This window comes from Capsicum annuum, chromosome 11 (assembly GCF_002878395.1).
Source record: "Capsicum annuum cultivar UCD-10X-F1 chromosome 11, UCD10Xv1.1, whole genome shotgun sequence".
NCBI classification, from domain to species: Eukaryota; Viridiplantae; Streptophyta; class Magnoliopsida; order Solanales; family Solanaceae; genus Capsicum; species Capsicum annuum.
In genome coordinates this window covers 103248679-103276045 of record NC_061121.1, presented here as the reverse complement: position 1 = coordinate 103276045, position 27367 = coordinate 103248679, and the positions used below count along the sequence as shown (strand labels likewise).

Below are 27367 nucleotides of genomic sequence, written 5' to 3'. Positions count from 1 at the left end.
ATTTTAGTTATATTGTTTTCAGTATTGAAACCTTATGGTAGATTTGGGTGTTTCCGTACATGTTCGTTATCAGTATATTATTCAGTGCTCACAGAAGGTCCCAACTTGTGGGTTAGTTGTGGTCTCTTGGGATTGTAAGTACTGTGTGGCGTCTAGAGTGTAATCCCAAGGCGTTACATTAACTCTTGTTCAAACTTGTGTTTTTACATATTTTTGGTGATGGGATGCACATGTGGGTGCTTGTTGATTATGGTTTATCAAATGGGTCATGAGTATTGTAAATATTGATGGTTTTCACTTGGGTTTGGTCAAGGTAAAGGTATGCCCTTAAGGTATTTGTGAAAATATCTAAGAGAAATAACTAGTCATATGTTAATAGTACTTTGAACTAAGGCAATGGTTTGGCTTAATGAGTTAGAATGATTGGTAAATAACTTGGTAAAGGCCTTGTTGGCCATGTAATCAGCTAATTGATAACATTGGTAATTTGATTTGTTAAATGGGATTTGAGTCCTCAAACTTGATATTGAATGGTGTTTGAAGTAAAGTTTGGTATATGAATGCTAATTAAGAATGAACGGTGTGTGTATGGTCTTGATGACAAAAATTTGACTTGAATGGTAGTTGTAACTAAGGCATTGGCCTATTAAAGTGATTGATTGATAAATGGTTCATAAAGACCTTGTGGTTATGAATGGTGTTGAACTGTAGCCTTAAAGGCTTGAATTGGCTAAGTGGGTTTTAGTCCTTGAATGTTAAACTAAGTGGATGTGAATGCATGGACAAAGGGTTAGAGTCCCAATATCGACTAGTAATGGACATGATGGCTTATGGTTAGAGTCCACTTTCTCTAAAAGATGGCTTGTGGTTAGAGTCCACTTGCCCAATAGATGATTAGTGGTTAGAGTCCCCTAGCATTATAAGAGATTTGTGGTTAGAGTCCACTTATTCATAAGACGGTGTGTGGTTAGAGTCTACTTTCCTAATAAAATGGCTTGTGGAAAGTCCACATGCTTCATAAAATGGCTTAAGGTTAAAGTCCTCTTACTTGATATAACCGGAAAGTTCAAACTTCCCAAACTACGTAAGTAGAAGGTTAGAGTCCTCCACTCCATGTATAGTGATTGGATACTTCGAAATGCATGCTAATGCCATGTTTTCTTTCTCGACACCCGATGTATCTTATATATCTACATATATGCCTATGTATATAAATGTGGTTGCTTATGATGGTTTGAGTTGATTTTGAATAATGAAACTATTTTATCCTTACCCTTGAGTTTTATGCTAGCGCTCCAACCGCTAACCATCTCCGGACACTGTGTCCCTACGTGATACATGAGCCAGAGCTTTATCTTCTCTTCCTGTACAGTGACCAGGTGTTCAAGTAGTTTGTGTGTTGACTTTGAAGTGGTGAGCTTCCATACTTCGGATGGCATACATTTCATGGTCTTTCTATCTTATATCACAGACTTGTTTTATATTTCATTTTGGATATTATCGAGGGCATGTCCCGATATATTATACACATCATATTTGTAGAGCTTTGTGAATGAATGTGGACTTAGGTATGTTGGTTCAGTATGTTTACATTAATGGAATGATTAGATCCTCCTGAGTAATGTATATTAGCCTTGTTTCTACTACCTTTATGATATGTTTGGAGTTCATCCAATACTTTTGGATTGATGTGATGATTTGGCTAGGTTGGCGGGGCGATCTCTGGTCCTTGTTGGGCTCGAGATGCCCATACGACAAGGCTCAATTTTGGGTCATGTCATTAATTTATTAATAACAACCTTTTATTGAAAATCCAACGTTGCCATTGATTTTGTAACATCAAAATTAGCCTAGTGTACATATAGTTTATTTTCGCCGGGTCCCGAACAAATCCTAAGGGTCTATTTTGGAGTATTCGAATACTTTGAAAAATCAGCAAAATATTGATACGTGGTGCAAACCAGATACTCTAGTTACGAATGCAAAAAAAAGAACTTTTACCTCATCACGATCGTGAGGAGGGCACCGTGATCGCGAAGGGTTAAGGGGTTCAGGTCAAGTTGAGTCTGCTTGGAGAATGTGACAAGGTTGTTGTGAATGCGAAGGTCCAAATTTGTAAACCTTTGCAAACACAGAGCCTTGACCGCAAACGCGAAGGCTAATGCTTTGGCCGATCAAACTTTGACCCTTGCGATCGTGAGGTAGAATCTGTGATTACGAGGTACTGTTCATTGAATATTATATAAGGTCTATTTTCACATTGTTTCTCTATTTTTTTACCTTTGGGCTTCGGATTTGGAAGACTCTTGAGGATTTCTTCATCATTTGAGCTTTAATGAGTTCCAAAACCTTGTTCTCATTGATTTTATCTTCAAAAATACCTTTAACTCATGATTTCAAAGTAAAAAATTAGAATTTTAATCAGTATAGTTTAAAAAAGATTTTTTTTATTTTGAACCTCGATTTTAACCCTTTTTTATGTAAATTTTCTTTTATAGACTCCTATAACCTTGGGGGATGTGTTTTAGAACAAAAATTCTTATTTTATCTCTTTCAATTTTGAATCCATTTTGAATCTGGCCCAAATATAGGTAATATGAGTATCATTATCTTTCTTTTAACTTGTAGATACTATATTTGAATATTGTAGTTAGTTTTGAGGTCATTAGTGAGGGAAAGACTCCGTGTTGAAGCACTTTAGATCGGGAGTTCATCATTTTAAGTTAGGTTATAATTTAACTTCTTTCATATTGAACTCAACAGTTAATGAATAAGTAAAACATGCTATTGGTTGGGGAAATAACTATGAGATTTATATTTTGAGATTAGTTTTACTGTTATCTACTCATATGGGGGCTTATATTCTATTATGATTAATTTGTGATATCTTATATTGTGTATTGACCATGTGGGGGCTTTAATTGACATCATGGGCCTTATTTGTGCATCTAAATTCCTTTATTCCAGAAATGATGCTCGTGCAGGGATTTATTTTGCCAATTTAGGCCTTATTTGAGCATTAGTTGTTTTTACCATGATAAAGTACCCTAGTTAGGAGTTGATATGATATTAATGTTATCTTGCATGCATATTTATTCTGTACATATTGAGTTGATTTTGGGCTCACTTGTATATATTCCGTGTTGGATGGATTTAATATCATCATTTGAGTTGATTGTGAGCATTACATCTTATTCCATTTCATACATATATATTCATGAGATATTAATACCACTTAGAAACACTGTTTTTGAAAGAAAATGACTCACTTTTGAAAATTTCTTGGCCGAGGTCATTTGCCAGCAACGTTGGTTATGATATATTGAAAACCCATGGCCGAGGTCATTTGCCGGCAAGGTTGGTTATGATATTTTTAAAATCTTTGGCAGAGGCATTTGCTAACACAATTAGCTTAAGATTGAGATATGAGATACAGTACATGGATTGCAAACATCCCATGAGTACTGCCTAATAGCTCAGAGCTCGGGGTAGCTGTATACAGAAAGTCATGCAATGGCTATCATGAAATGATTCCATTCACATTGCATTGCATTTAATTTGCATTCGTATCTTGCTTGTTTTCTTAGTTTTCTTGACTTGTGTTTGGTTGTCGTGTATTTCTCTTTTATAGTTGTGTTGTTACTATTTTTGTATACTTATATGTGTGTGCGCGCGCTCGTGTACATAAGACTCTTCTGCTTGCTGGTGATGTGTTCATAGTATATTTTACTTATCTTATTTTCTACTTCGCTTAGTCGGTCTATTATACGTATTGAGTATAAGTGGACCATACTCTACCCTTTCGGTGCCGATCCTAGCGCGAGTGCGACACGTGAAGTTTGAGATCGTACTATTGGTTGGTGATATTTGAGGTATTGGACTGTTCTAGTGTCTAGAGAGGATTTTCTGATCTAGCTCTATCTTACTTATGTCTTCATTTGGATCAGACACAGATTTTGTACTTTCCTGTTTCAGATCTGTACTTAATTACTCTTACATTATGATACTAAATTTTGGGTGGTTTATGTTATTTCTTCAGACTTTCGTTTATTAAATATATATGGCTTACTTATCAAGGATCAACCGCGATAAGTGTCATCACGACCTAGTTTTTGCGTTGTGACAATTTAAGAAAAGCAAAAAAAATCAAATAAATGAAAAATTAATAAGAGAGAGAAAAGTCAAATAAAATTACCAATTTTGAAAATTAAATCAAAAAAAATAAAATGAAGTAATCAATTATGTCAATCAAAATTTAAGCTAATTAGATGAGAGAGATTAACCGCATGATATACAAGTTATTATGTTTGTATTTGAGGGCCCACTTAAATAATATTTATTTAACTTACGTTTGACTATGTCGAATAATTGTTTTTAATATTAACTATGATAGATAATTAAGACCCTTTTTATTTATGCTATGTAACTTTTCCTTTTTTAAATATGAATAAGCTGAGTTTGGGCTACTATTTTTCATGAGTCAAGATGGGTTATGCCCAAAAAAAAACCATCAAGAAAATATTATTACAAATATTATAGTGAAAATTATCTGTACTTTTCATATTGTTTATTGCAAGTTGCAACTCTACTTTTTTTTTTAATTATTGAATTGTATTTTTAATTATAAGTTGTAGCTGTTTTCAAAAAAATTATTTAAACATATTTTTCTAAAGTCTTGTATTAGATATATATCAATTAAAATATCTCATAAATATTAGTGTTTATCTTCACCAAATTAACCGTGTGGATAACAGTAGAGGAGTAAAATCTGCAAAAAAAAAAAACAAAAAAACAAATCATAACCATTTCTAAACGTTTTCCTTCTTTTTAAAAAAATGCAATTTATTTATCTTCCCAATTAATTCACACCTCTTCTTTCTTTACCTTTTTATTCATTCACACATCTTCTTTCTTTTTTTTTTTTGTTCCTAAATATTTTCTTTCTTCATTAATACACACCTCTCATTGTTAAATGTATGAAATTGAAAGAGAAGATTTTATGTATAAATGATTTATTTTCTACTGATTATGAAAATAATATAAAATTTTAGAAAATTTAGTATATGAAAATGATATAAAATCTACTAATGAGGAATAATATATTCTCTCCGTCCCATTTTATGTGTCATCATTTCCTTTTCAGTTCGTCCCAAAAAGAATGTCATCTTTCTTTATTTAGTAACTATTTAAAGATACAATTTCACTTTTACCCTTATTGGTCCTACTTAATTAAAAAAAAAAAACACTAGCACATTTTTTTATAAAGGACAATTTGGTAAACATTACCAAATCTTTCCTTATTTCTTAAACTCCGTGCCCGGTCAAATGACGACACATAAAATGGGACGAAGGGATTAATAAATTATATTGAAATCAGTTTATATTCATCTCATTTATTAAATGATATTTTTTAACGGGGTCTCAACGTATGTAATTCATATTAAAACTACAATAAAAAAATAGCTTCTCCGATTACTGTAGTTGATGGATCAACCTATAATAGTGTGGGACATGATACTGTTCAACCAACCTAGTCTATTACTCTGTCACATGTATTAAGTACGCCAAAAATTGGCCTTTAATCTGACTTTTGTTAGTAAAATTATTAGAGAGCTTAATTGCTATATCTCGTTCTTTCCTGATTATTGTCTATTTTCGTTATCTTGTGACAAATCAGGTTATTGGTAAAGGACATATGTCGGGTGATCTTTATATTCTTGATGAGTGGGAGTCTAAGTCTGTTGCTTGCTCCGGCGTCGTGTCTTCATTTAGGGCACATTGTCGATTAGGACATCCTTTATCACCGTTATTGAAAAAGCTTTGTCCTTAGTTTCAGAATATTTTTTCCTTGGAATGTGAGTCGTGTCGATTTGCAAAAAACCACCGCAACTCGGTAGGTCCAAGGGCTAATAAGGGGGCTGAATCATTTTTTGAATTAGTTTATTCCAATGATTGGGACCATGTCCTATTGTGCGAATAAGTACTTTGTCACTTTTAAGGCTAATTTCATTTAAATGACTTGGATTTATTTTATGAAGATTCTATCTAAAGTGTTTACTCACTTTTCTGCTTTCTCTGTTGAGGCCAGAAATTAATTCAGTGCTTCAGTACATACTCTGAGAAGTGATAATTCTAAAGAATATATGTCAGAATTATTTTGGGAAGTACATGACAACGGGGTATTCTTCATCAGTCTTCATGTGTTGATACATCCTCTCAAAATAGAATTGCGAAGAGGAAGAATAGATATCTACTTGAGACAGGTAGGGCCCTTTTATTCCAAAGGAAGGTTTCTAAATAATTTTGGGTGATGCGGTCTCTACAACTTGTTTTCTAATTAATTGGATGTCATCTTCTGTGTTAGATGGTATTGTTGTTAGGGTTTATGCCCTGATTTTCTTACTATATTTAAGTTTTATTTTTTTTTTAGAAGGAAAAAATAAAAGTTACCATAATTACTTTTACTTTTCCTGAAAGAAAGAAATATAATTCTTTTTCATATTTGGCTAATCTCTTTATTAGAGGAAAGGTTTTGGACATCTATAAATAGAAGACTCCCTTCTCATACCATAACACAATAGCATCCACAATGTAGTCTTTTAAGATTTTCGTTTAGGGAGAGATTTTCTCTCTTATTAGTTTTATGTTTTTAATATTAGGTTTTATATGTAGGTCAATTGGCCAAATCATGTAATAAAATTATATTTTTAGTATTGTTTTTCGTTGTCATCTTATTTATCGTCTCATAGTTTGCAACTAATAGCTTCCGCATAACGCCCTCTCGATCTTCAACCCAACAAGTGGTATCAGAGCTTACGATTCAATGGTCCAATGGTATGGTGAGACGAGATTAAACAGGTGCAAAACGATTTCAAAATCAAGCTGCAACAATTTGGGCGATAATGAAGATTGTTGTCGAACTAAATGTGGACAACTTCCAACCATATTTTCAACATGCCTGCTGCTACATCTTTAAAAATGAAAATAAAATATTACTTTTAAATCAATATTTAACCATGATATTTTAAACTTTATTTTTAACCAAGGCAAGCAGCAGTTATAAAGAATATATCAAGAACGAAGTTCATGCACGTGATATAAAGAGAAAATGAATCAAGTGAAGAAAATCAAGCCAAAAAGGGGAGATTTGTTAGGATTTTTGTCCTGATTTTCTTACTATATTTAAGTTTTATTTTTTCTTAGAAGGAAAAAATAAAAGTTACCATAATTACTTTTACTTTTCCTGAAAGAAAAAAATATAAATCTTTTCCATATTTGGCTAACCGATTTTTAAAGAAAATCCAAACCAAGGCCATTTAAATCTGTTTTTATATCCATTTATCCATTAATGCAATGCATTGGGTTCAAAAGAAAGTTAAACCATGCAATTTTCTATAGTAAAAATCAAATTTACAAATTGGATTGAGATTCATGCAAATTCAAAGCCAAAATTCATCCAATTTCGGGAAACCCATGTCCTCTATTTCAAATATTTAAATAATGTACCAATTCAGTTCCAAAAGCATCAATTTAAAGCATGAATAATAAATTCACAACATGGGACAAGAAATTCAATCAGTAACAACCAAAATCTCTTAGCCCAATTTCAAAACCCAAAATTAAATCGCATGAAAATCCATTCAATTCATGTCATAATGTAAAATTAACGTTTAGGAAAGAGAAACATGCCTGAAATACATAAGAAATTGAAGTCAATTTGAAGTTTGAAGCTCGGACGAGAAATGCACTGTGAAACCCTTGAACTTTCTTGGGTTTTGAGTTTTAAGAGAGAATGAATGATTTTGATCATTGAAAACTGAATAAAAGAGGTTTATTTTGTGTTTAAAGGTCATACAAGAGATAAAGGGACCAAAAGGCCCTCATCCTAATTGAAAAAAATAAAACTGAATGAAACTAAAACACTGGTGTGGCACGACGTTATCACAGAGGTTATCCTCCGTGCTATGATGATATCGCGAAGGTTAACCTCCATGACACGGCCTTATCGCGGACCCTCACTGCCTCAGGATCCCAAAATGACCCCAAACCCCTTTCGAAAATTTTGAAACTTTCTCCAAACACCCTTTTGACATCCCTAAACATGATTCAAGTAAAAAAAATCGATATTATGCATGCAGGAAGGTCAAAAATAAAATAATTGAAATTTATTGGGGTCTCACACTAAGGTATTTGGAAGAATACGCTATGTTCGAGACGTCCGACCGTGTGTTGCCAAGTTGGATCCCAACGCATTGAAGTGTGTTTTCTTGAGTTATTCTCTCCTTCAGAAGGGATATCGATGTTATTTTATTGAACTTGGAAAGTATTTGGTGTCAACTGATGTGGTATTTTCAGACTTCACCATTCTCTTATTCACCTCCTATTTCTACAAGTCAAGAGGGGGAAGATGAGTGGTTAGTCTACCATGTTTTTCATGCTTGGACAGAAAAATTAGATAATGTTGTTCTTTTGTCTCCTCTTCCTCCTTCATCTTTCCTCATTCATCTGTGTTAGTAGGACACCCAATTGTTCAAGTTTACTCAAGAAAGAAAGATGTCAACAATATATGTCTTTCACTAGTTTCATTGTCATCAAATCCTCCTCTATCTGACCCTTCAAAAAATCTTGCCCTTCTTATTTCTCTACGTAAAGGTATACATAATTGCAAGTCCATATATTTCATTGCTAATTTTGTTTCCTATGATCGCTTATCCTCCACGTCTAGATCTTTGATTTCTTGTCTAAACTCCATCTCTATACCAAAAACATTAAAGGAGCTTTAAATAATCCTGGATAGTCCAATGTAATGCTTGATGGAAATATGCCTTAGAGCAAACTAATACGGTGGATTTATCGAAGGGAAAGAAAGTAGTAGGATGTAAGTGTATTTTCAAAGTTAAATTTAATCTAGATGGTTTTGTAGCAAGACTTAAGGCTAGACTTGTGGCTAAAGGACATGCTTAGACTTGCCAAACTCACGTCTATACATTTGTTCATTTCTCTAGCTACTTTCGAGAATTAGCCTTTAAATCAGTTGGATATCAAAAATGTGTTTCTTCATGGTGATCTTTAGGCGGAAGTATATATGGAGCAATAACCTGGTTTTGTTGCTCAGGAGAAATATATAGGAAGATGTGTCACTTGAAGAAGTCCTTTTATGGTTGAAATGGAGTCCAGGGGCTTGGTTTGGCAAGTTCAGCGAAATGGTTTGGGATTTGGGGCTGAAAATGAATAAATGTGATCACTTCGTCTTCCATCGGCAATCAGTAACTGATATTATCCTCCTTGTTGTATATGTTGATGACATCGTCATCACGAGAAATGATTTTCGAGGAATCTTTTTCCTCAACTCTTTCCTGCATACAAGGTTTCATACAAAGGACTTGGGTCAGTTGAAATACTTCTTAGGAGTGGAAGTAAATAGAAGCAAGAAGCGATTTTTTTTGTCTCAAAGAAAGTATATTCTTGACCTACTTGCAGACACTAGAAAGTTGGCAGCAAAACCTTGCAGTACTCTAATGATTCCTAATATGCATCTTGTGAAAGACATGGTGTCCTTTTGATGATCTAAGATAGATATAGAAGGTTAGTTGGAAAACTAAAATACCTTAATATCGCTCCCCAGATATTGCTTTTGCGATAAGTGTTGTTAGCCAGTTCATGTCTGCACTTACAGTCAAACATTGGGATGCTTTAGAACACATTCTATATTACTTGAAAGGAGCTCCTGGACTTGGCATATTGTATAGCAATCATGGTCATACTCATGTTGAGTGCTTTGCATATACTGACTATGGATTGACTACAGGTTATTATGTCTTGTAGGAGGGAACCTAGTCTTATGGAGGAGTAAGAAGCAAAGTGTTGTATCTCGATCTAGCATAGGATTCGAATGCAGAGCTATGTCATAGTCTCCGTGTGAGATTATGTGGATACATCACCTTTTAATGGAAATTGGCCAAAGCATCATACACCAGAAAACTCTAGTGTATAATCACGTTACTCTTCATATTGCCTCAAATCTAGTGTATCATGAAATAACTAAACACATTGAGGTTGACTATCATTTTGTTCGTGAAAAGATTCAGGAATATCTTTTCCACTGGCTATGTGAAAAGAGGAGAGCAACTAGCTGATTTGTTCACAAAAGCGTTACCTAGAACTCGAGTCGATTATCTATGTAGCATGTTGTCCATGATCAATATCTATGCTCCAACTTGAGGGGGAGTGTTATAGAATCACAACATATATGTATATGATTTTATAGGATAGCATAGCTGATTTATAGTGATTTTACTATCCAGTTACTATAATTAGCTTCGTTTCTTTATATATTTATATCAAGTATTTCTTTGAAAGAAAGTCTTGGAGTAATTGGTAAAGTTGTTTCTATGTGGCCAGGTCACAGGTTCAAGCCTTGGAAATAGTCTCTGATAGAAATGCAAGGTAAGACTGCATACAATACACCCTTGTGGTGGGGCCTTCCTCGGACCTTGCGCATAGCGGGAGCTTTAGTGCACTAAGCTGCCCTTTATCCTTTGAGAAATATTACTCTCTCCATTTAAAAAAGAATGACCTATTTTGATTTGGTACGAAATTTAAGAAAATAAAGAAGACTTTTGAATCTTGTGGTCTTGAACTAAACTCGGAACCAAAATAAGCCACAAAATATAAAAAGTGACCAAAATAGGCCCACCTATTTAAAAAGTTACCAAAATAGGCTAAATGTAATAAATCATTCCGTTTTCCACTTTTACCTTAACGGTCAACTAAAAGTCAACGTGTTTTGTAAAACGCAATAATTTATTACGTTTTACAAACAGTGTTTGTAAAACGTAATAAATTATTACGTTTTCCATAAAAAATAAAAAATAAAAAACAGTGTGTCGTCAAATCTTCTTTATGTCAAATCATGAAAAACGTAATAATTTATTACATTTTACAAACTGTTTGTAAAACGTAATAAATTATTACAAACTATAAACAGTGTTTGTCCTACCCACATCACATCATATTTACTTTTTCTATTTTTAAATTTAATCCACACCATCCACCTAAGTAAATTTAACCCCCCAACCTCGCATCACCGTCTATTGCTCGAGTTTCTACTGATCTGTGTCACACATACTATAAATTATCAACTACGACTATAATAAATATCTATATCCGTGTATGTCCAGGCTTATTTCGTCTCAATACTGATAACTAGTTTGTAATTTAAGGCAACATAGACATTCATTGTATAAATTCCTCAAAATTGCAAACTTTTGTTCCCAAGTTTGGTATCTGTAACACCCCGAAAAACGGGTCCCGGAGCGTCATACGGTGCTTGAGGCTACGAGTATCCCCAAGCTAACCCTTTGAGCCATTTTCATTCAGTTCAACACAAATCAACGGGGTTTTCATAAATAACCCTCAAATATCAACAGAGTAATCATCATCCAAGAATAAAAGAATTTCAGAAAGATAACAAAATACGACTTATTAGTCAACTCCCAACATCTATACTAGTCTGACAAGCCTCTAAGAAAATCAATAAAACCAGCGAGACATTGAGACATGCCCCAACTGACTCATACTCAGTTATAAAATGTAAACAATTCCGTGAAACCAACATCAGACATCACGTCCTCAGAACATGAGGACTCACCACAACAGAGGATGTAGAACAGCGTGCCCGAAGAATCACTGTCGAACCTGGAACTAAGCACCTGAACCTACATTCCGAGAAAATGCAATCCACATCCGAAGATATGAGTCAGTACCATGGAAAGGGACCGAGTATATGTGGGTGTATGCAGTTGTATAAACATCATCATCATAAATATTTATAATAAATATGCAGGATGTATGAAAGACTCACATAGCCCGAAGAAAATCATCATAATCATGAGAGGATGAAATACGTACAATAACACATGTGAGTCATCATATAATTTGTCAATCACTTTCAATTCATCAAGAATATCAATTCACATAATGTAAATATCATTTAAATCTTTCGAAAGAATAACTTTCACAATTCCACTTTCAAATCACTTCACCATTCACTATAGACACAAGAAAACACACACACACAGGGAGATCCTATAACCGACATAAATCATGTGAGCTACATGGAGTCCAACGTACAACCCAAGTTGGGGAGAGCCGTCCTATCCTTGCCATCGGAGTAGGACTATCGATATCAAATCCACACAAACTAGTGATCACTATATAAATCAGCCTCAGGCTCACTCCTATGGGGGCACGTAGTTCTAGGGAAGTAAGGTCGCTTTATACCTCCCACTCGATGCTAAAGATTTCTCCCGGACTTAGCTCAGATCATTTCAAAGACAATCCACAACAAAATAATTTCAGTAATATATAAATATACATCGGGAGCCATCATGCTTCTCATCTATCAAAATCAACCACATTGTGGATTTCTTTCACACTCGAGTTCAAAACAACTACATTAAGACCAAAAGGTCAAATCATTCAAAATATCTCAAATATTCAACATCAACGTGCTTATAACACACTTTCTCAAAAAAACACAATTTCCAATGCGAATTCACGACCCAAATATAAAAATTATGATAAATATCGTTCAAGATTCATGCTTTATATCTCCACACATGTAAATTCATCTTTCAAAATCATAAACATCAAGATTTCATAATAATCATCATAAGATATGGGTTCATGCTTCAAATTCGTAAAAATCAAATCAAAATCATGTCTTTGTAAAGAAAATTACTTTCAGGCATAAGAACGAAAGAGAGTTCTTGTTGAAAAACCCCACATACCTTGAATGATGAACTTTAGATCGATACTCATTTTTGAGATGTTAATCGTGCCTTTGAATAATGGTTCTTGGAGTTCTTGAACTAGGAACTTGGAATCTTGAATAAATTTGCAGAATTAATGGTGAACTTTAGAAGTTCTTGAAGTTGGATGTAGGAGCTTAGGGTTTTCTTTTTGAGGGAATTTGATGAAATATAACATATAATACTTCTAATAGGCTTTAATATAGAGTTTGGACGGATTTTGGGATAGGGGAAATGACCAAAACGCCCCTAAAAATCAAATAATTCTCGAATTTGTCCTTTGATGGACTGTTTTGATAGTTTGAAGTAGATCAACCATAACGTTTTTGCTCCGATAGACAAATTGGATGAAACCAATTTCATTGGAAAGAGGACTCGCAGAGCTTTCCGTTGATATATAGTAGATCACCCAGATCATTATGTACAAGGAGTTATGATCGTTTAAAAATGGAGCAAAAATATGACAGGCCTCAGTACTTTTTCCTGCACGTTTTACTGTTCCCTACTATTCACGATTCGATCGGAATGTTCATAACTCGTCACTCGGGTGTCCGTTTTGGATGATCCACATATCGTTGGAAAGCTTATTCGATACTCTACGCAATTGTGGGTTATAATCTAAGACATTCTGCACGAAAAATTTATAATTCATTCTAGAAGATAAAACCCAACACGTTTACGCACAAAATTTCAACGAAAAATTTTCTTTGGTATTACAGTATCTTTCTTCGATCTTCTCTTAATCCGAAATAAAAATGCACTGTGAACTACTAAAAGTTCATACACAGTGGATTAATCAACCGTTTTTGATTTCATAACAAGCACACATTAGGCTAAATTTTCAAGTTATACCAACACATTGATTCGACTAACAAAAAAGTGTAGTAGTAAAATTTCGAACCAGTGATAGATCGGAAATTGAGGGAGAATTTGAATTTAGTGCTTTAAGAAAATTCAGGATGGCAGCTTCAGTTCGTGCTCGAACCTGAAAAAATAAATCCGATCAGGCATGATACCTATAGCATGATACCTATGGGGTTGGGGGGTTAAATTTATGTGGGTGGGGTAGGGTGGATTAAATTTAAAAATAGAAAAAGTAAATGTGATGTGGGTAGGACAAACACTGTTTGTAGTTTGTAATAAATTATTATGTTTTACAAACACTGTTTATAAAACGTAATAAATTATTACGTTTTTCATGATTTGACATAAAGAAGATGTGACTACACACTATTTTAATTTTTTTTTTGAAAAACATAATAATTTATTACATTTTACAAACCACGTTGACCGTTAGTTGATCATTAAAGTAAAAGTGAAAAATGTAATAATTTATTACATTTAGTCTATTTTGATAATTTTTTAAATAAGTGGCCTATTTTGGTCACTTTTTATATTTTGTGGCTTATTTTGGTTCCGAGTTCTCTTAAACTAAAGTTATATCAAATGTACTAAAATGTCCTTTGTGGTCTTAAACATGTCATGTGGAAAGTTGAAACTAAAGTATTGCCAAAAAAGGAAAGGGTCATTCTTTTCTAAACGGACTAAAATAAAAAAATAGGTCATTCTTTTTTAAACGGAGGGAGTACAAGAAATTCTTCATACCTTTGTTTCTTACAAGATGCAAAAGGTGCACATTATAAACCAGCACAAAACCTAGGCACACTTACTTGATCAGTCAAATATCTGTACTGAGTTTACGAATATATCCCAAAACCGAGCTCTTTAGGATTTGTTTCTACCATCCATGGCGCCCTAGAAGAAGAAAGCAGTATTATTTTTAATTTATAAGTCATCACATTGAAGGAGAAAATGATAGCAGATACATACTTGTTAATTATGAAGTTTATAGTTCCCTGGGAAGCTCTTTGGAGAAGAACTTCCCTTGCTTCAACTGCAATTCCTTCGGGCTGCAAGGAAATCCCAAAAATGTTTTTAAGGAAAAAAATGTAAGAACAAAAGACGAGGTCTTTTGGGTTAGGTGTATAACATAGGTTGAACGTATGTGTTGTTGTCTCCTTACATTGTCTTGGGCAGAGGCAGATCAATATTTACATTATGGATTTGAGATTCGAGGACATTGACTTCAAACACTTTTTGTAATTTAAAAAATAAGAAAATTGGGGGTAGGAAATGGGAAATGAGGAAGGAGATTACAAAGTGAGAAATTGAACCCTCGCCAACCAGGTAAAAGTTCAAGTAAACAACTAACCTCAAGGACTAATAACTGAATTGAAAATTTAATATTTGTATATATTAAGTGATTTTCTAAATACATATATGGGGTATAGGCCAAAGCTACAGAATTCGGCAGCACACCTAGCGTTGTAGATCCGTCCCTGATCTTGAGCAATCCTCGCCTCGTAAACAGATTTTTGGTTAAGTTACACCAAGTCCATTTTTTTAATATGCTATTAGACCCTGAAACATCCCCATCTTGGTTTAACTAATGTTGGGTCCTCATGTTATACTGTTCACGCTCCGTATGATCAGTGCTGGGTGTGCAGGTATGTTAAGTGTCTCACATTGTTTGAGGGTACAGGCTGATCTCTTCTATATGATCAAGCAGTTAAGCTGAATGCCATTTTCCTTAATATATTGTGAAGTTGGCATGAATAATAATCCACAGGTATGTTGGCAGTTGGTTTGTACATACCTCTTCAGGAAACCAGACACCAGGTTTTGTGCTTCCCTCAAGAATAGCAAGGACAAATGCAGCTGTTGAAATTCCCACTGATCTAAAAAAGAAATAAATAGCTTACAACCTTATGTGAAGAGACTTTCGTTACATGTTTGCTTATAGACTTTCGTTACATGTTTGCTTATATTTGCCCAAGAAAGTCATGAGGGAACTAACATTCCATAAATGTTCAACTTGAGCAAAAATTTAGAATCAAAAAATGAAAAGAAATTAAGAGATTTTACATTGACTGAAGCAATAAAGCTAACCAACTTACCTAGAAAGCCCTTTATGACTAAATATGCCTATTCTGTTGTGTCCATCTGAGCATTCTAAATCTACCTGTTTCACAGAAGATCAAAACGACTTTGTGAGCTTACTGTTTACAAGTAAAGTTCCAGAATTTTAGGCTTTCTCAGCGGAGATAATGTCTAAGCGTATTGAAGATATAGTGAAATTAAATAGAAGTGCACATTCTCTTACAACTTAAGCCTTTAGATGAGGTAGTCACACAATTCAACAAATAAAACCAAATAAATTAAAAATAATTAGAAGTCATCTCACTCGCATTGACACTGCTTCTCCAGCTGTTCCGTCAACAGCTCGAACAACTGGATCGAATAGTTGAACTAGTTGTTGCACTTTGCTTCTATCCCTCAGAAATTCCTGCAGAATTTGTACTATATGATTATGAATCTTATGAGCGTGACATATTCTTTTGGATGTTGGAACATGGAATCCCCAATACTTCAACAAAATATATCTGATTATTGACACATAAAGATGAAAGTGCAAGCCTCAGAAAGCAAGGTAAGGCTGCGTACAAAAGACTCTTGTGGCCTGGCCCTTCCCTGGATCCCGCGGTGCATCGGGCTGCCCTTTCAAGATCAAAATGCAAAATGAAAATGAAAATGAATGTTTTATCTACAAATAAATCAGAATTTTCTAAGCCTATTTTATTCTCTCTCTCTCAATATCTTTGCACACCACACACACAAAAAATCAACTAATATGTACAATGGACTAATTATCATGTTGAGACTTTTTTTGTATAGAACTTTCGTATCCATTCTGCTCATACAAGTCCAGTATTAAGAGGACTAATTATCATGTTGAGACTTTTTTACACTATCCGTTAGTAGACTGACTTTATTCGGATGGGGCCAGCTATAGTTTGTAGATGTCACATATGTGGAGTTTTTATTTTAAAATTTTAAAAAATACAACGAGGATTCCACACCATATAGGATTTAAGCAACAGAAAAGGAGATACTGAAGTATCAAATTGAGAGACCTACTTGAGGAAGTAGAGTTCTCATAGCAATCATTCCCCAGTTCCAGAAGAATGGATCTGTTCCAAACCGAGCACTAACAGTTGGTACTCCAAGGACCTCATGCACACTTTTCACCTCTGGAAGATTTCTGAACATTATGAGACCTTCAAAAGATTAGAACTTGAGGGATGAAAGGATCACACATTTAAGAAGAAGATGGTACGGGAAGGCAAAACTGATCTGTATATCGTCCTTATTATAAGACGGTGATATCGTATATCAGTCTATATTTGTGCAGGAGCTTCGTGATTTCATGGTTTCTCTTATGCAAAGAATATTACACAAGGAAAATAGGTCTCAAGGCTAGATCGTTCATAACAAATTTACTGCTGCAAGTACTCACAGGAGGTAAACATCCTTCTTGCCGATCCCTAATCCAAAGTCAATATTAAGCATCCCACTATAAGGCGTCAATTTGATTTTCTCTCCTGGCATATGATTTCAATTCAGTAATGAGATCCCAATAAGTACAAACAGTCAAAATGGGTGGAAAATCCAGTCCATATAAAAATCAGACCTTTATTATATGCAACTACATCCTCTCCAAGAAGCAAAAAACTAGTAGCTAAAATAGTAGGTCCAGCGCCACCAGTGCCTGCAGTGTAGTAGTAGAATCTGAAACAAATATCTAAACGTGTTAGATTTGTAAAGGATTTATCAGGAAAAGAAGATAAGACATTGTATTGACATTACCGGTGTGTTCGGTTCTAGGAAAAGTTTACGGGAAATTAAGTGGTTTCTCACTATTTTCTTGTGTTCAGTAGGTAACTAAAAAAAATTATCCTAAAAGCATTTGTATATAATCTAGATAAATACTATAGGTGGGGGTGTGAGGTAGTGAGAATGGGAACTATGGGGTTGGGGTGAAGATGAGGTGTGTTAAAAGGTGGGGAGGACACAATCAATGCGGAATATCACTTGTGAAACTTGTTTTCCCTACTACTACTAGGGAAATCATTTTTCTCATTTTTTAAGGAACTTTTTTTCCTAGATAAAATGTTTCCCAAACTTTTGATCAATCGAACATGGGAAAATTGGAATACCAAACACTCCCTACAGCGCGAAACAAAGTCCAGACTACTTGATCATCTTTCAAGACAATAGGTGTCATTACATAAACCATAAGTCTCAGGAGCAAACACATTTAGTGTTTTGTTAGCTTGCAGTTTATGGAGGACAGCAACATGAAACTAGATCATGCTCCTGCCCTAATATTCAAAAGCTATCTCAGGTCAACCAATATTGTTTACACAGTGAGTATTAAGTAGTCACTCATTAGATATTCCATGTTTCGATGACCTATTAGAATTCTACACGATTAAGTGTATCGAAGTTAGTCTCCTTATATGATCTTACCTAATCCTAACCACTTGAGCTAGCATATATAGGTTGAGTTAGTTCTATAACCCTAGAAGGAATCAGTCAGCAAATAAAGAAGCATTCCCGTAATGAAAGATATCCTGATTAATTGTTTTGCAGGTGCATCATTTTGAGTCATACATACAATCACTTAGTGACAAATTAAGGGCACAACAATAAGTTACTATCAACAAGGACTTTTTGATTTAAAAAAAAAACATATATTAAACAAGGACTTGCTAAATTTGGTATTATCAGCGCAGATGAGACTCTGACATATTTAGCTGGAAAACTCAGTATTTCCATGTTGGTTCTTAGGAAGAGGGATAATGCAAGAGAGCAAAGACTAGGAAGCGGGGGAAGATTAAAGAGAACAAACCAAGATACACTTTTATATAATGCACGCTGATGAAGCAAGCATTAAACAATATATTGTTGCCAAGATGGATATTTTTAGATATAACAGGGTGGATAAAAACGGCAAGATTCTGATTGATCATTGTCATTACAGAGTGCCATCTAATGAAGCTCTTTATCGGGAAAAAGAGCTCTTAATTATATACAAAGTGCAAATTAATTAGTTAAGCAGCTTATTATTTTACTAGTTACCATGTAAGGTCTTGATATCAAGAGATACTTCTTGGAGGCACAACTTAACCTATTAGTGTAAAAGTTCTTTACACAGTCAATGCACAGAACATAAACTCTCAAAAGAATTTTTAGGAAAATATAAAGTAGTCTTTTGAATGATTTAATGTTCATTTAGGTATCTGACAAAACTTGACAATGTGAGAAAATGAATTAACAAGAAAAGAAAATAAAGCAGGAGGTTATCACCTAAGCCTCTCCAATTCACCCTTGCTTTCAACTTTTGCAGTGCGAACGAGCTCTGCTGCCATCACTGTCATATTAGTAAACAAACAATGTTTAAGTCACTTGATAGAGTAGTAACATTTACAACCCTAACAAGATTGTAAATGCCATGCAGCAATTGATTGAAGCTACAATAGTGCCAGCTTGACAAAGAAAAGTAATCAGGTAGAGTATTTGATTAATTAATTTAAAAATAATGACAATGAGACAGAAGCATTTCTTGCTCAAGTCCATGCAGTAATAAAGAACTCACTGTAATAAACAAAGTTTTAACAAATAGATGATAAACCTTCCATGTTTCGCAATCTCCAAGAGGAAATTACCTCCTCTATGGATGCAATGGATCTAACAGAGATAGAACCCGAGGCTGTTGGATCGACTCAACTCGGGTTACCAAGTATTAGAACTCAAGTTTGAGCTGTTCGAACTCTAATTTATGCTTGAGCCCTAGACCTAGAGTCAAATGATTGAGCTTGACTCAAACATTAGAAAAATTTAAAATTTGACATATGTAATGTTCCAAGTTCTTAATATCAACATAAAACCACCTAGTAGTCAACACAATCTAGATATGTGTATGCATCACATATGCATCTAAAAATGGAGCAAAGTTCTGGAGCTTTGAAGCCGAACAACTTCTTTATATTCTAGTTTAAAAGCCACGCCTAGTGTTAGTTTTAAATGGACAAATCGCAGACAACGTGATGAAGACACTGTCTATTTTGTTGTACAGAAAAAGAAGCAGCAGAATATATGAAGCTAAAATGAAGAAGATGGCAGAGAGATAAACTTCTGAAGTGTTTAAAATTCTGTAAAAGAAGTTACGTAAGTCCTAAAAAGAACAACTGATATAGATCATGCCTACTTTTAAGTCATGGTACTAACACCATGGTAACTACCTCCTAAAATGACTGAAAAGAAAAATACAGGAAACTAAAACTGGATACTGCAGTCCTAAAGCAACTAACTAATACTCCTCCTTGCATTAGGAGCTGCAGATTCCAAGTTGTTGCCTTAGGAACTCGAACTTGCTGACTGGAAGGGATTTTGTAAATACATCTGCTAGCTGATCTTCAGATCTGCAATAAACAAGACTCACTTCTCCTTTTTTCTGCACATCCCTCGAGAAAAAAAGTTTGATGTTAAAGTGCTTAATCTTCCCATGGAACACCGAATTATGAGAAATAGCTATTGCAGCTTGATTATCAACAAGAATCTCCGTATTAACTTTTTGTTCCATATGCAAATCAAAAAATATTTTTTTCAGCCATAAGGTTTGATTTACTCTTGCTGTTGTTGCAGTGAATTCAGCCTCTGCTATGGACTGTGCCACAATTTCTTGCTTCTTGGAACACCAAGAGAAAATCCCTGATCCTAGACTGAAGCAATATCCTGATGTACTTTTCATGTCATCTGTGGATCCAGCCAAATCACTATCTCACTATCTGAGAATCCATACAACTTGAAATTCTCACACTCCTTGAATTTGAAACCATATTCGATTGTACCTTTGATGTATCTAATAATTCTTTTTGCTGCTTGCAAATGCATTTCAGTAGCACAATGCATAAACCTAGATAATAGACTTACAACAAATAGAATATCCGGTCGTGTAGCAGTGAGATACATCAAGCATCCAATTAAGCTTCTGAAATTTCCTTCATCAACTTTATCGGTTCCATCCTCTTTGCTCAACTTCTCCTTTGGATTCATCGGTGTGCTTATTGCCTTGCAATTTTCCATATGGAATTTCTTAAGTATCTCCCTTGCATACTTCTTTTGGCATATAAACATTTCATTACAGCCTTGCTTGATTTCCATTCCCAAAAAGTATGTCATTAGTCCTAGGTCTGTAATCTCAAAGACTTGCATTATTTCTTTCTTAAACTCTTCAACCAGCCACACATTGTTTCCTGTCGCCAAGAGATCATCCACATAAAGGGAAACAATGAGAAGATCAGTTCCCTTGTGTTTGACATAAAGAGTAACTTCAGACAGACTTCGAACAAATCCCAAACTCAACAAGTGATCATCAATCCTGCTATACTAAGCTCTTAGGGCTTGTTTTAAGCCATAAAGAGCCTTTCTAAGCCGACACACTTTTTCTTCTTTTCCTTGCTCAATGAAACCCTCGGGCTGCTCTACATAGATTTCTTCTGCAATACACCATTTAAAAAGAAGATTTGACATCTAATTAAAACACTTTCCAACCCTTTTGTGCTGCTATTGCTAGCAACATTCTGATGATATCCAAATGGGCTACTGGAGCAAAGGTATCCGAGTAATCAACACCGAATATTTGGGGATATCCCTTGACAACAAGCCTAGCCTTGTATTTGTTGATAAAACCATCAGAATTAAGCTTGATTCTAAACACCCATTTTACTCCAATGACCTGTCTGTCTTTCGGTCTGTCAACTACCTCCCAAGTGTTGTTTTTCTTGATCATTAGCATCTCCTGCTCCATAGCATTTCTCCATTTTGCATCTTGAAGAGCTTTATCGTGCCTTACAGGCTCACAAACTGCCACATTACTTTGTTGGTAGATGTCAAAAAGTAATCTTGTACCTCTAACCGAAGGATCATCTCCTAACTCATTTTGCCATAGAATGGATGTCTGCTCCTCTAAAGCTTTGACTGAAACTTGGTTGTTCTTCCAATCCCATTTTTCTTCCTCACTAAAGTGAACATCTCGACTAACAATCATCTTCCGTTTTTGTGGATCATAGACTTTGTAACATCTCGACTAACAATCATCTCCTTCACTCAATGCTTGATTCTCTTTTTTCTTCGAAAATTAGTTAACCTGGTGCTTACTGACGAGAGCCCCTTCTGTTGTAACATCCTGTCACATGAATCTTCTTTGCTCTTGAGTTCAAGGAATTGAGCATCTCCGTCAAACTAATTTTTGATATATCCTTAGTAATTTCTAAGGTCGCAATTGTTGCTTCATACCTTTCAGGAACTGTTACCAGAATCTTCTCAACAATTCTTGAGTCAGCAAGTGTAGAGCCAAGTAACCTCACCTTATTTGCAATATTAAGAAGTCTATCAGAATACTCCTTCACTGTATCAGAATCCTTCATTTTTTGCAATTCAAATTCCCTAATTAAGTTCAGAACTTGCATACCTTTTATCCTCTCATCTCCAGAATACTTTTCCTTAAGATAATCCCATACTTCTTTAGCAGTTTTCAGACACATTATTTGTGTGAAAACTGTTGACGATACAACAAAAAATAGACATTCCTTGGCCTTCGATTTCCTTATCTTCTTTTCCTTGTGTGCTTTAATCCGAGCCATGGAGAGATTATTTGGTAGGGCTGGAATATCGTAATCCTCTTCCACAACTTCCCATAGATCTAAAGCATCCAAGTACGTCTCCATTCGTACTGCCCATACCTGATAGTTTTCTCCATCAAAAACCGGTGGAGCAATTGGTGAGAAATTCGTTTCAGAATCCATGACTTCTCAAACTCTACCACAGATCCCTTAAGATGAAAGCATTGATACCAAATGTTAGTTTTGAATGGACAAATCACAGACAACGCGATGAAGACACTGTCTATTTTGTTGTACAGAAAAAGAAGCAACAGAATATATGAAGCTAAAATGAAGAAGATGGCAGAGAGACAAACTACTGAAGTGTTTAAAATTCTGTAGAAGAAGAAGTTACATAAGAATCCTAAAAAGAACAACTGATATAGATCATGGCCTACTTTTAAGTCATGGTACTAACACCATGGTAACTACCTCCTAAAATGACTGAAAAGAAAAATACAGGAAACAAAAACTAGATACTACAGTCGTAAAGTAACTAACTAATACCTAGATACTTGAACTCTATTCTAGAGCTCAATATCATTCGAGTTCAAATTCAATTTAATCGACATAGCACTAGAACTATATGTTGGTTTGACTTGATTGCAGACATACTTGCCATCCATTTTATTTACAGAACATAAGGTCTAAAGAAATATTTCCATAAAAGTATAAAGCCCGGCTGGAAGGAACTTCCATCCTAAGTTGTTCCATATCAATAAGTGTTTTATGAAATATTCTTCTTTTTCGTGATAACTTCATTTGGTTCAAACTCAAAGCATTCAGCATCCATATTTGAGCATTATATTAAGAAATCCACATAATTGTTGGGGTGGTTATGAATAATATAAGTATTACATATTAAAAGTATAGGACATCATAATACTAAACGTCATATTCCAGAATCCAGTAAAAGTTAGTTTTATCTGATTGTTCCTAACTACAATATTTTTACTTATCATTAGTAAAGTAAATCAGAAAGAAACAAAAGCTAGCTCTTCGGATAAGTATAACTAAAGCTAGAATTTCTTCAATGAGAAATGAAAAGGTGAGAGCTAAAAATCTTTTGAGTGTCACCCTCACTCTAATTGCAGTATTCGTCTGAAAAGAAGGACATAACAGTAGAGCTTTGATGAAAAATATCAAAGAACAGAAAAGGCTGAACTTAAGCAGACATTTCTTTTGTCAACTGAACAAACAATTATAACATAGCCTTATAGTACCGTTGCTCACTCCTGGGTAAATTCCACCAGTAGTTATGGCAGGAATATTGGCTTCCAGTGCTTTATTCATATAGGACTTCGCCCGTGTTGCATAGTGTGTGTCATCACAAATATCAAGATAGGCTGTCTGTTGAATGACACGACTTAAAATCAATGATCTCTTCAATGAGTTTCATAATTCTGTAGTCATTCTTCTAAGAAAGTTACAACTTGGAAGTTATGCTGATTACTTTTCTCTCACCTTGGTCCGAATGGCAGCTTCTAGTACTTTGCAGTTTTCTGACTGTTGGAATGGCCCGGCAGTATAAACCACAATGTCCGCATCTGCAAAATCGTTAGACAGTACAATAAATTATGCTGGACCGTCAGCAGAAAGATGAGTAACTTCTATACATCTGGTATGACTGAAGTTTCTTTTCTTCTTTTTAATAAATAATGGATTATATTCCCAGATTTCTGCCAATATTTGGACTATGAAGAACATAATATGACATTACATAAGTAGGAAGAGAAGTGGGATGCATCATTAACATGAAAAAAAAGGATCAGTTCTGAATCCTTTATTTCCTTTTATGTTTGGGATAAAACCCCCATTTTCTTCTATTGGCTATGATGACCAATAGAATTACTTGTGCATGAGAATTTCCTGTTCTACCTTCACAAAGTGTGAAAAACAGGTGTAAACAATATTCCTACAACATCACCGCGAAGGGGTGTCGGGTCAAATTATAATGCTAAAAATATTAACCATTAAACAAACAATGGAAAATCACTATAGTTTTGTTTTATTGTCACTTGGCTTTGTGCTAATTTTTATTTTACCTCAGTTAAAGGGAATCTGTGAGAATCAGATCTAGGTAAAGTGATAGCGATGGATGTTACTGTCAGGCTGCAATTTTGTGTTATGTGGTAACAGCATGAAAAGGAAATGAGAAACCTTCTTCGTTAGCCCAGTGTCAATTATGCAATGCATTAAACTGCTTTCCATGTCTATGCTGATCACCAGGGAAGTTGTATTATATCAACTTCTTAATTTAACTATAAGTATCCAAAAGTAAGTGCAATAGTCATATATAACAATCATATTTTCTAACATATTCGTCAAACAGGAAATTTGGCTTCCAACTAAAAGCTACAATAACTGCAGTGCATTTTCGCCACTTTTTCTAGAGTCATACAACACAGATTCCTCAATTAAAAGTTCAAATAAACAGTTTATGCAAAGGATATCAGTTTACTGAAACTGCTTAGTGACAGCAGGAATGGGATTAAGTGCAGAGAAAGGATCAATGAGTAAACTATAGCTTATTCCCACTGAAAATTGATCTAAAAAATAACATATACATTACAGCATAATTGGTAATTGAGGATCCATACTCATCAATACATTAACTAGGTGCTTTTCAAGTTCAAAGTATGAAAAAAGGAAGGATATCGCAGACCTTGCAAATTGGCTTCTAATGCTTCTCCGTCGCCTATATTTACTTCCGCGAATTCTGAGTTCTTTCCTAGCTTTGACACCATGGCAGTCCCTTTCTCCCTATCATACATAAATATGATACGCAATAGTTTTTCTTTATTCAAGAGGTCCAAAGTTACAACAAATAAGTTTAGAATGAAACGTTGAAACCCAGAAACTCATATCGAAAATGAGATAAACCAGGACCTCAATTTAACTGTGAGATTGGATGAAACACACAAAATTGGCTTAATGCCTTGAGGTTGTGCAATGCATTGTAGGAAAGTTCTTGACTTGAGTGGGAATGCCATAGCACTCAAGACAATCATAATTAATCTACAAGTCACAAAGTCCCAAGAATGAGATTTCTGGGTTTCCAACAATTTCCCAGACAAAAAAAGAAAAAAAAAAAAAAAACTGAACCAAAAGCATTTTTCAGAAAATGACTTGCATGATACTGAAGACGGCACTCAAATTGAAGGACATATAAATATAGAAATGTGGACCAAAAGCATATTCAAATAAAAAGTGTTCGCTTAAAACAACCCAAAAATACTCATAACATGATTTGATATTTTCTGCTTTGAGTCAAGCCCACACTGTTTTAGCCTCACACCATTAAAAGTATCCAACACCATTTAGTAACTTAATTTTCTTTTCAGCTATCAATACAAATAGGAGACTTTGCTAACACCAAGAATAAGAAATCAATCCACAAGACCGAAATTTCACAGTGAACAAAGTCCAAAAAATGAAATTTTGAGTTTCCAACAATTAATCCAAACAAAAAAAAATAAAACAAGGCTTTATTACCTATTTCGGCCAGCAATGACAATGTGAAGGTCAGGGCAGAGCTTAGAAAGAGCAATAGCAGTAGAACCACCAACTCTTCCAGTTCCACCAAGTATAACTACTTTGGATTTTCTCACCTTCTCTGCTACTTCTACTCTCTTTTCATTCTCCTTTACAACATTAGCAACGATTACTGCCCTTTTCTTGATTCCTGTATTCCAGTACATGCCCAGACTAGCCATCCTTTTTACTCTTTTTCCCCGTCTTACAGCTATAACAGTTTATCATCTTCTTGATTACATATGCGTAGGGAAACAACTGCCAGAAATGCAGTTGCTTTGGGTGGGCCCATCAACAAAAATGAGAGTTTTGCAACCAAAACAGAAAATAATACCTAAAAATCCCTGAACTTTGTAAATTATTAATTGCGCACACCAAAACTATTAAATTTTTTACCTCAATAACAAAAACCTTTAAAATTTGCTTTCCTACCCTTTTTAGCATAATACAAAGTACAATTTTATCTTTTACATCTCAAATATTTTTAAACTTTTCATACTCATTTATCTCTCAAATTCAATTTTTATTTTTATTATTTTCACTTTTTTTATTTTTTCTTTAATTTTATTTTCATGTTTTAATTCATTTGTCTCAACCTTTTTTTTTCTTTTTTCTTTTTTCTCAAAATTATCTATTTCTTCATTTATTTTCTTTTTTTAATTCATTTATCTCAATGTTTATTTTTTTATTTTTTTATTTTTTATCATTTCTCTTTTTCCCCCCTCATTTTTCTCAAACTTTATTTTTATTTTTTCCTCTCTTTTTTATTTTTCTCATTTTTTCTTAATCTTTATTTTTTTTTCTTGCCTTTTTTTCGCAATCTTTATTTTTATTTCTCTATTTTGTTTGATCGTTTTTTTCTCAACTTCTATTATATTTTGCTAATAAATAAAAAATTAGATAATCTGCAAAGGGATTTTCTTTTTTTGACATCAAAGCAAATTTAAGAGCATGAATTGTTATTAGAAAGTTCTTCGGGATAAGTTTTGCCTCTAAGACAAAAATTATAGAACTCATAAATCAAGGCACAATATGGTAGTGTCAAGTCTTGCTAGTGGAGGATAACTTGTTGTTTGAAAATCCTTGAGTTAAGTCATGCTTATCATGCTTATAAGACAAGAGCTATAGAACATCTCATAAATTAAAAACAATGTGGTAGTGTCAACACTTGTCATTGGGTAGGCAAGACTAATTGAGCATCACATAAATCAAGACACAATATGATAGTGTCAACTTTTGTTGTAATACCCCATACTTTTTCCTAGCTCAGTTTAGTTTCTAGTGTGTCAAGGGTTAACTTCAAAAGAATATAACTCTTGATGTGTATAGAATTTTCCAGCTCTAGACCCACTAATGTATAGATAATTAAATCAGGTTTCCAACAATACCAATTTTGCCTTAATCCGATACTCGATTGAGAAGTTATGGCGATTTTAGTGAAAGCATTAGAGCACG

The 27367-nt window shown here is 34.3% G+C and overlaps 1 protein-coding gene across 4 annotated transcripts; it reads right to left on the bottom strand.

The window, feature by feature from the left end:
- Positions 1-11382: 11382 nt before the first annotated feature.
- LOC107877795 lies at positions 11383-26290 on the bottom strand. 4 transcript variants are annotated; one of them, XR_007046737.1, is made up of 16 exons: positions 25874-26290; positions 25044-25141; positions 23843-23925; positions 23602-23728; positions 19023-19086; positions 17344-17441; positions 17170-17254; positions 16791-16914; positions 16317-16370; positions 16057-16158; positions 15770-15834; positions 15469-15550; positions 14643-14722; positions 14483-14567; positions 13714-13797; positions 11457-11717 (listed from the first exon to the last, which is right to left on the bottom strand). XR_007046737.1 is itself a non-coding variant. In XM_016724520.2 (15 exons), exons 1-14 carry the CDS (start codon positions 26092-26094, stop codon positions 14510-14512), a joined length of 1341 nt encoding a protein of 446 aa, XP_016580006.1. In that variant the 5' UTR covers positions 26095-26290; the 3' UTR covers positions 13501-13797; positions 14483-14509. The 4 variants fall into 4 exon arrangements, 2 of the variants coding, with proteins under 2 accessions (XP_016580006.1, XP_016580007.1); XR_007046738.1 differs by lacking the exon at positions 16317-16370 and having other exon boundaries at positions 11383-11717; XM_016724520.2 differs by lacking the exon at positions 11457-11717 and having other exon boundaries at positions 13501-13797.
- Between the last annotated feature and the right edge of the window lie 1077 nt (positions 26291-27367).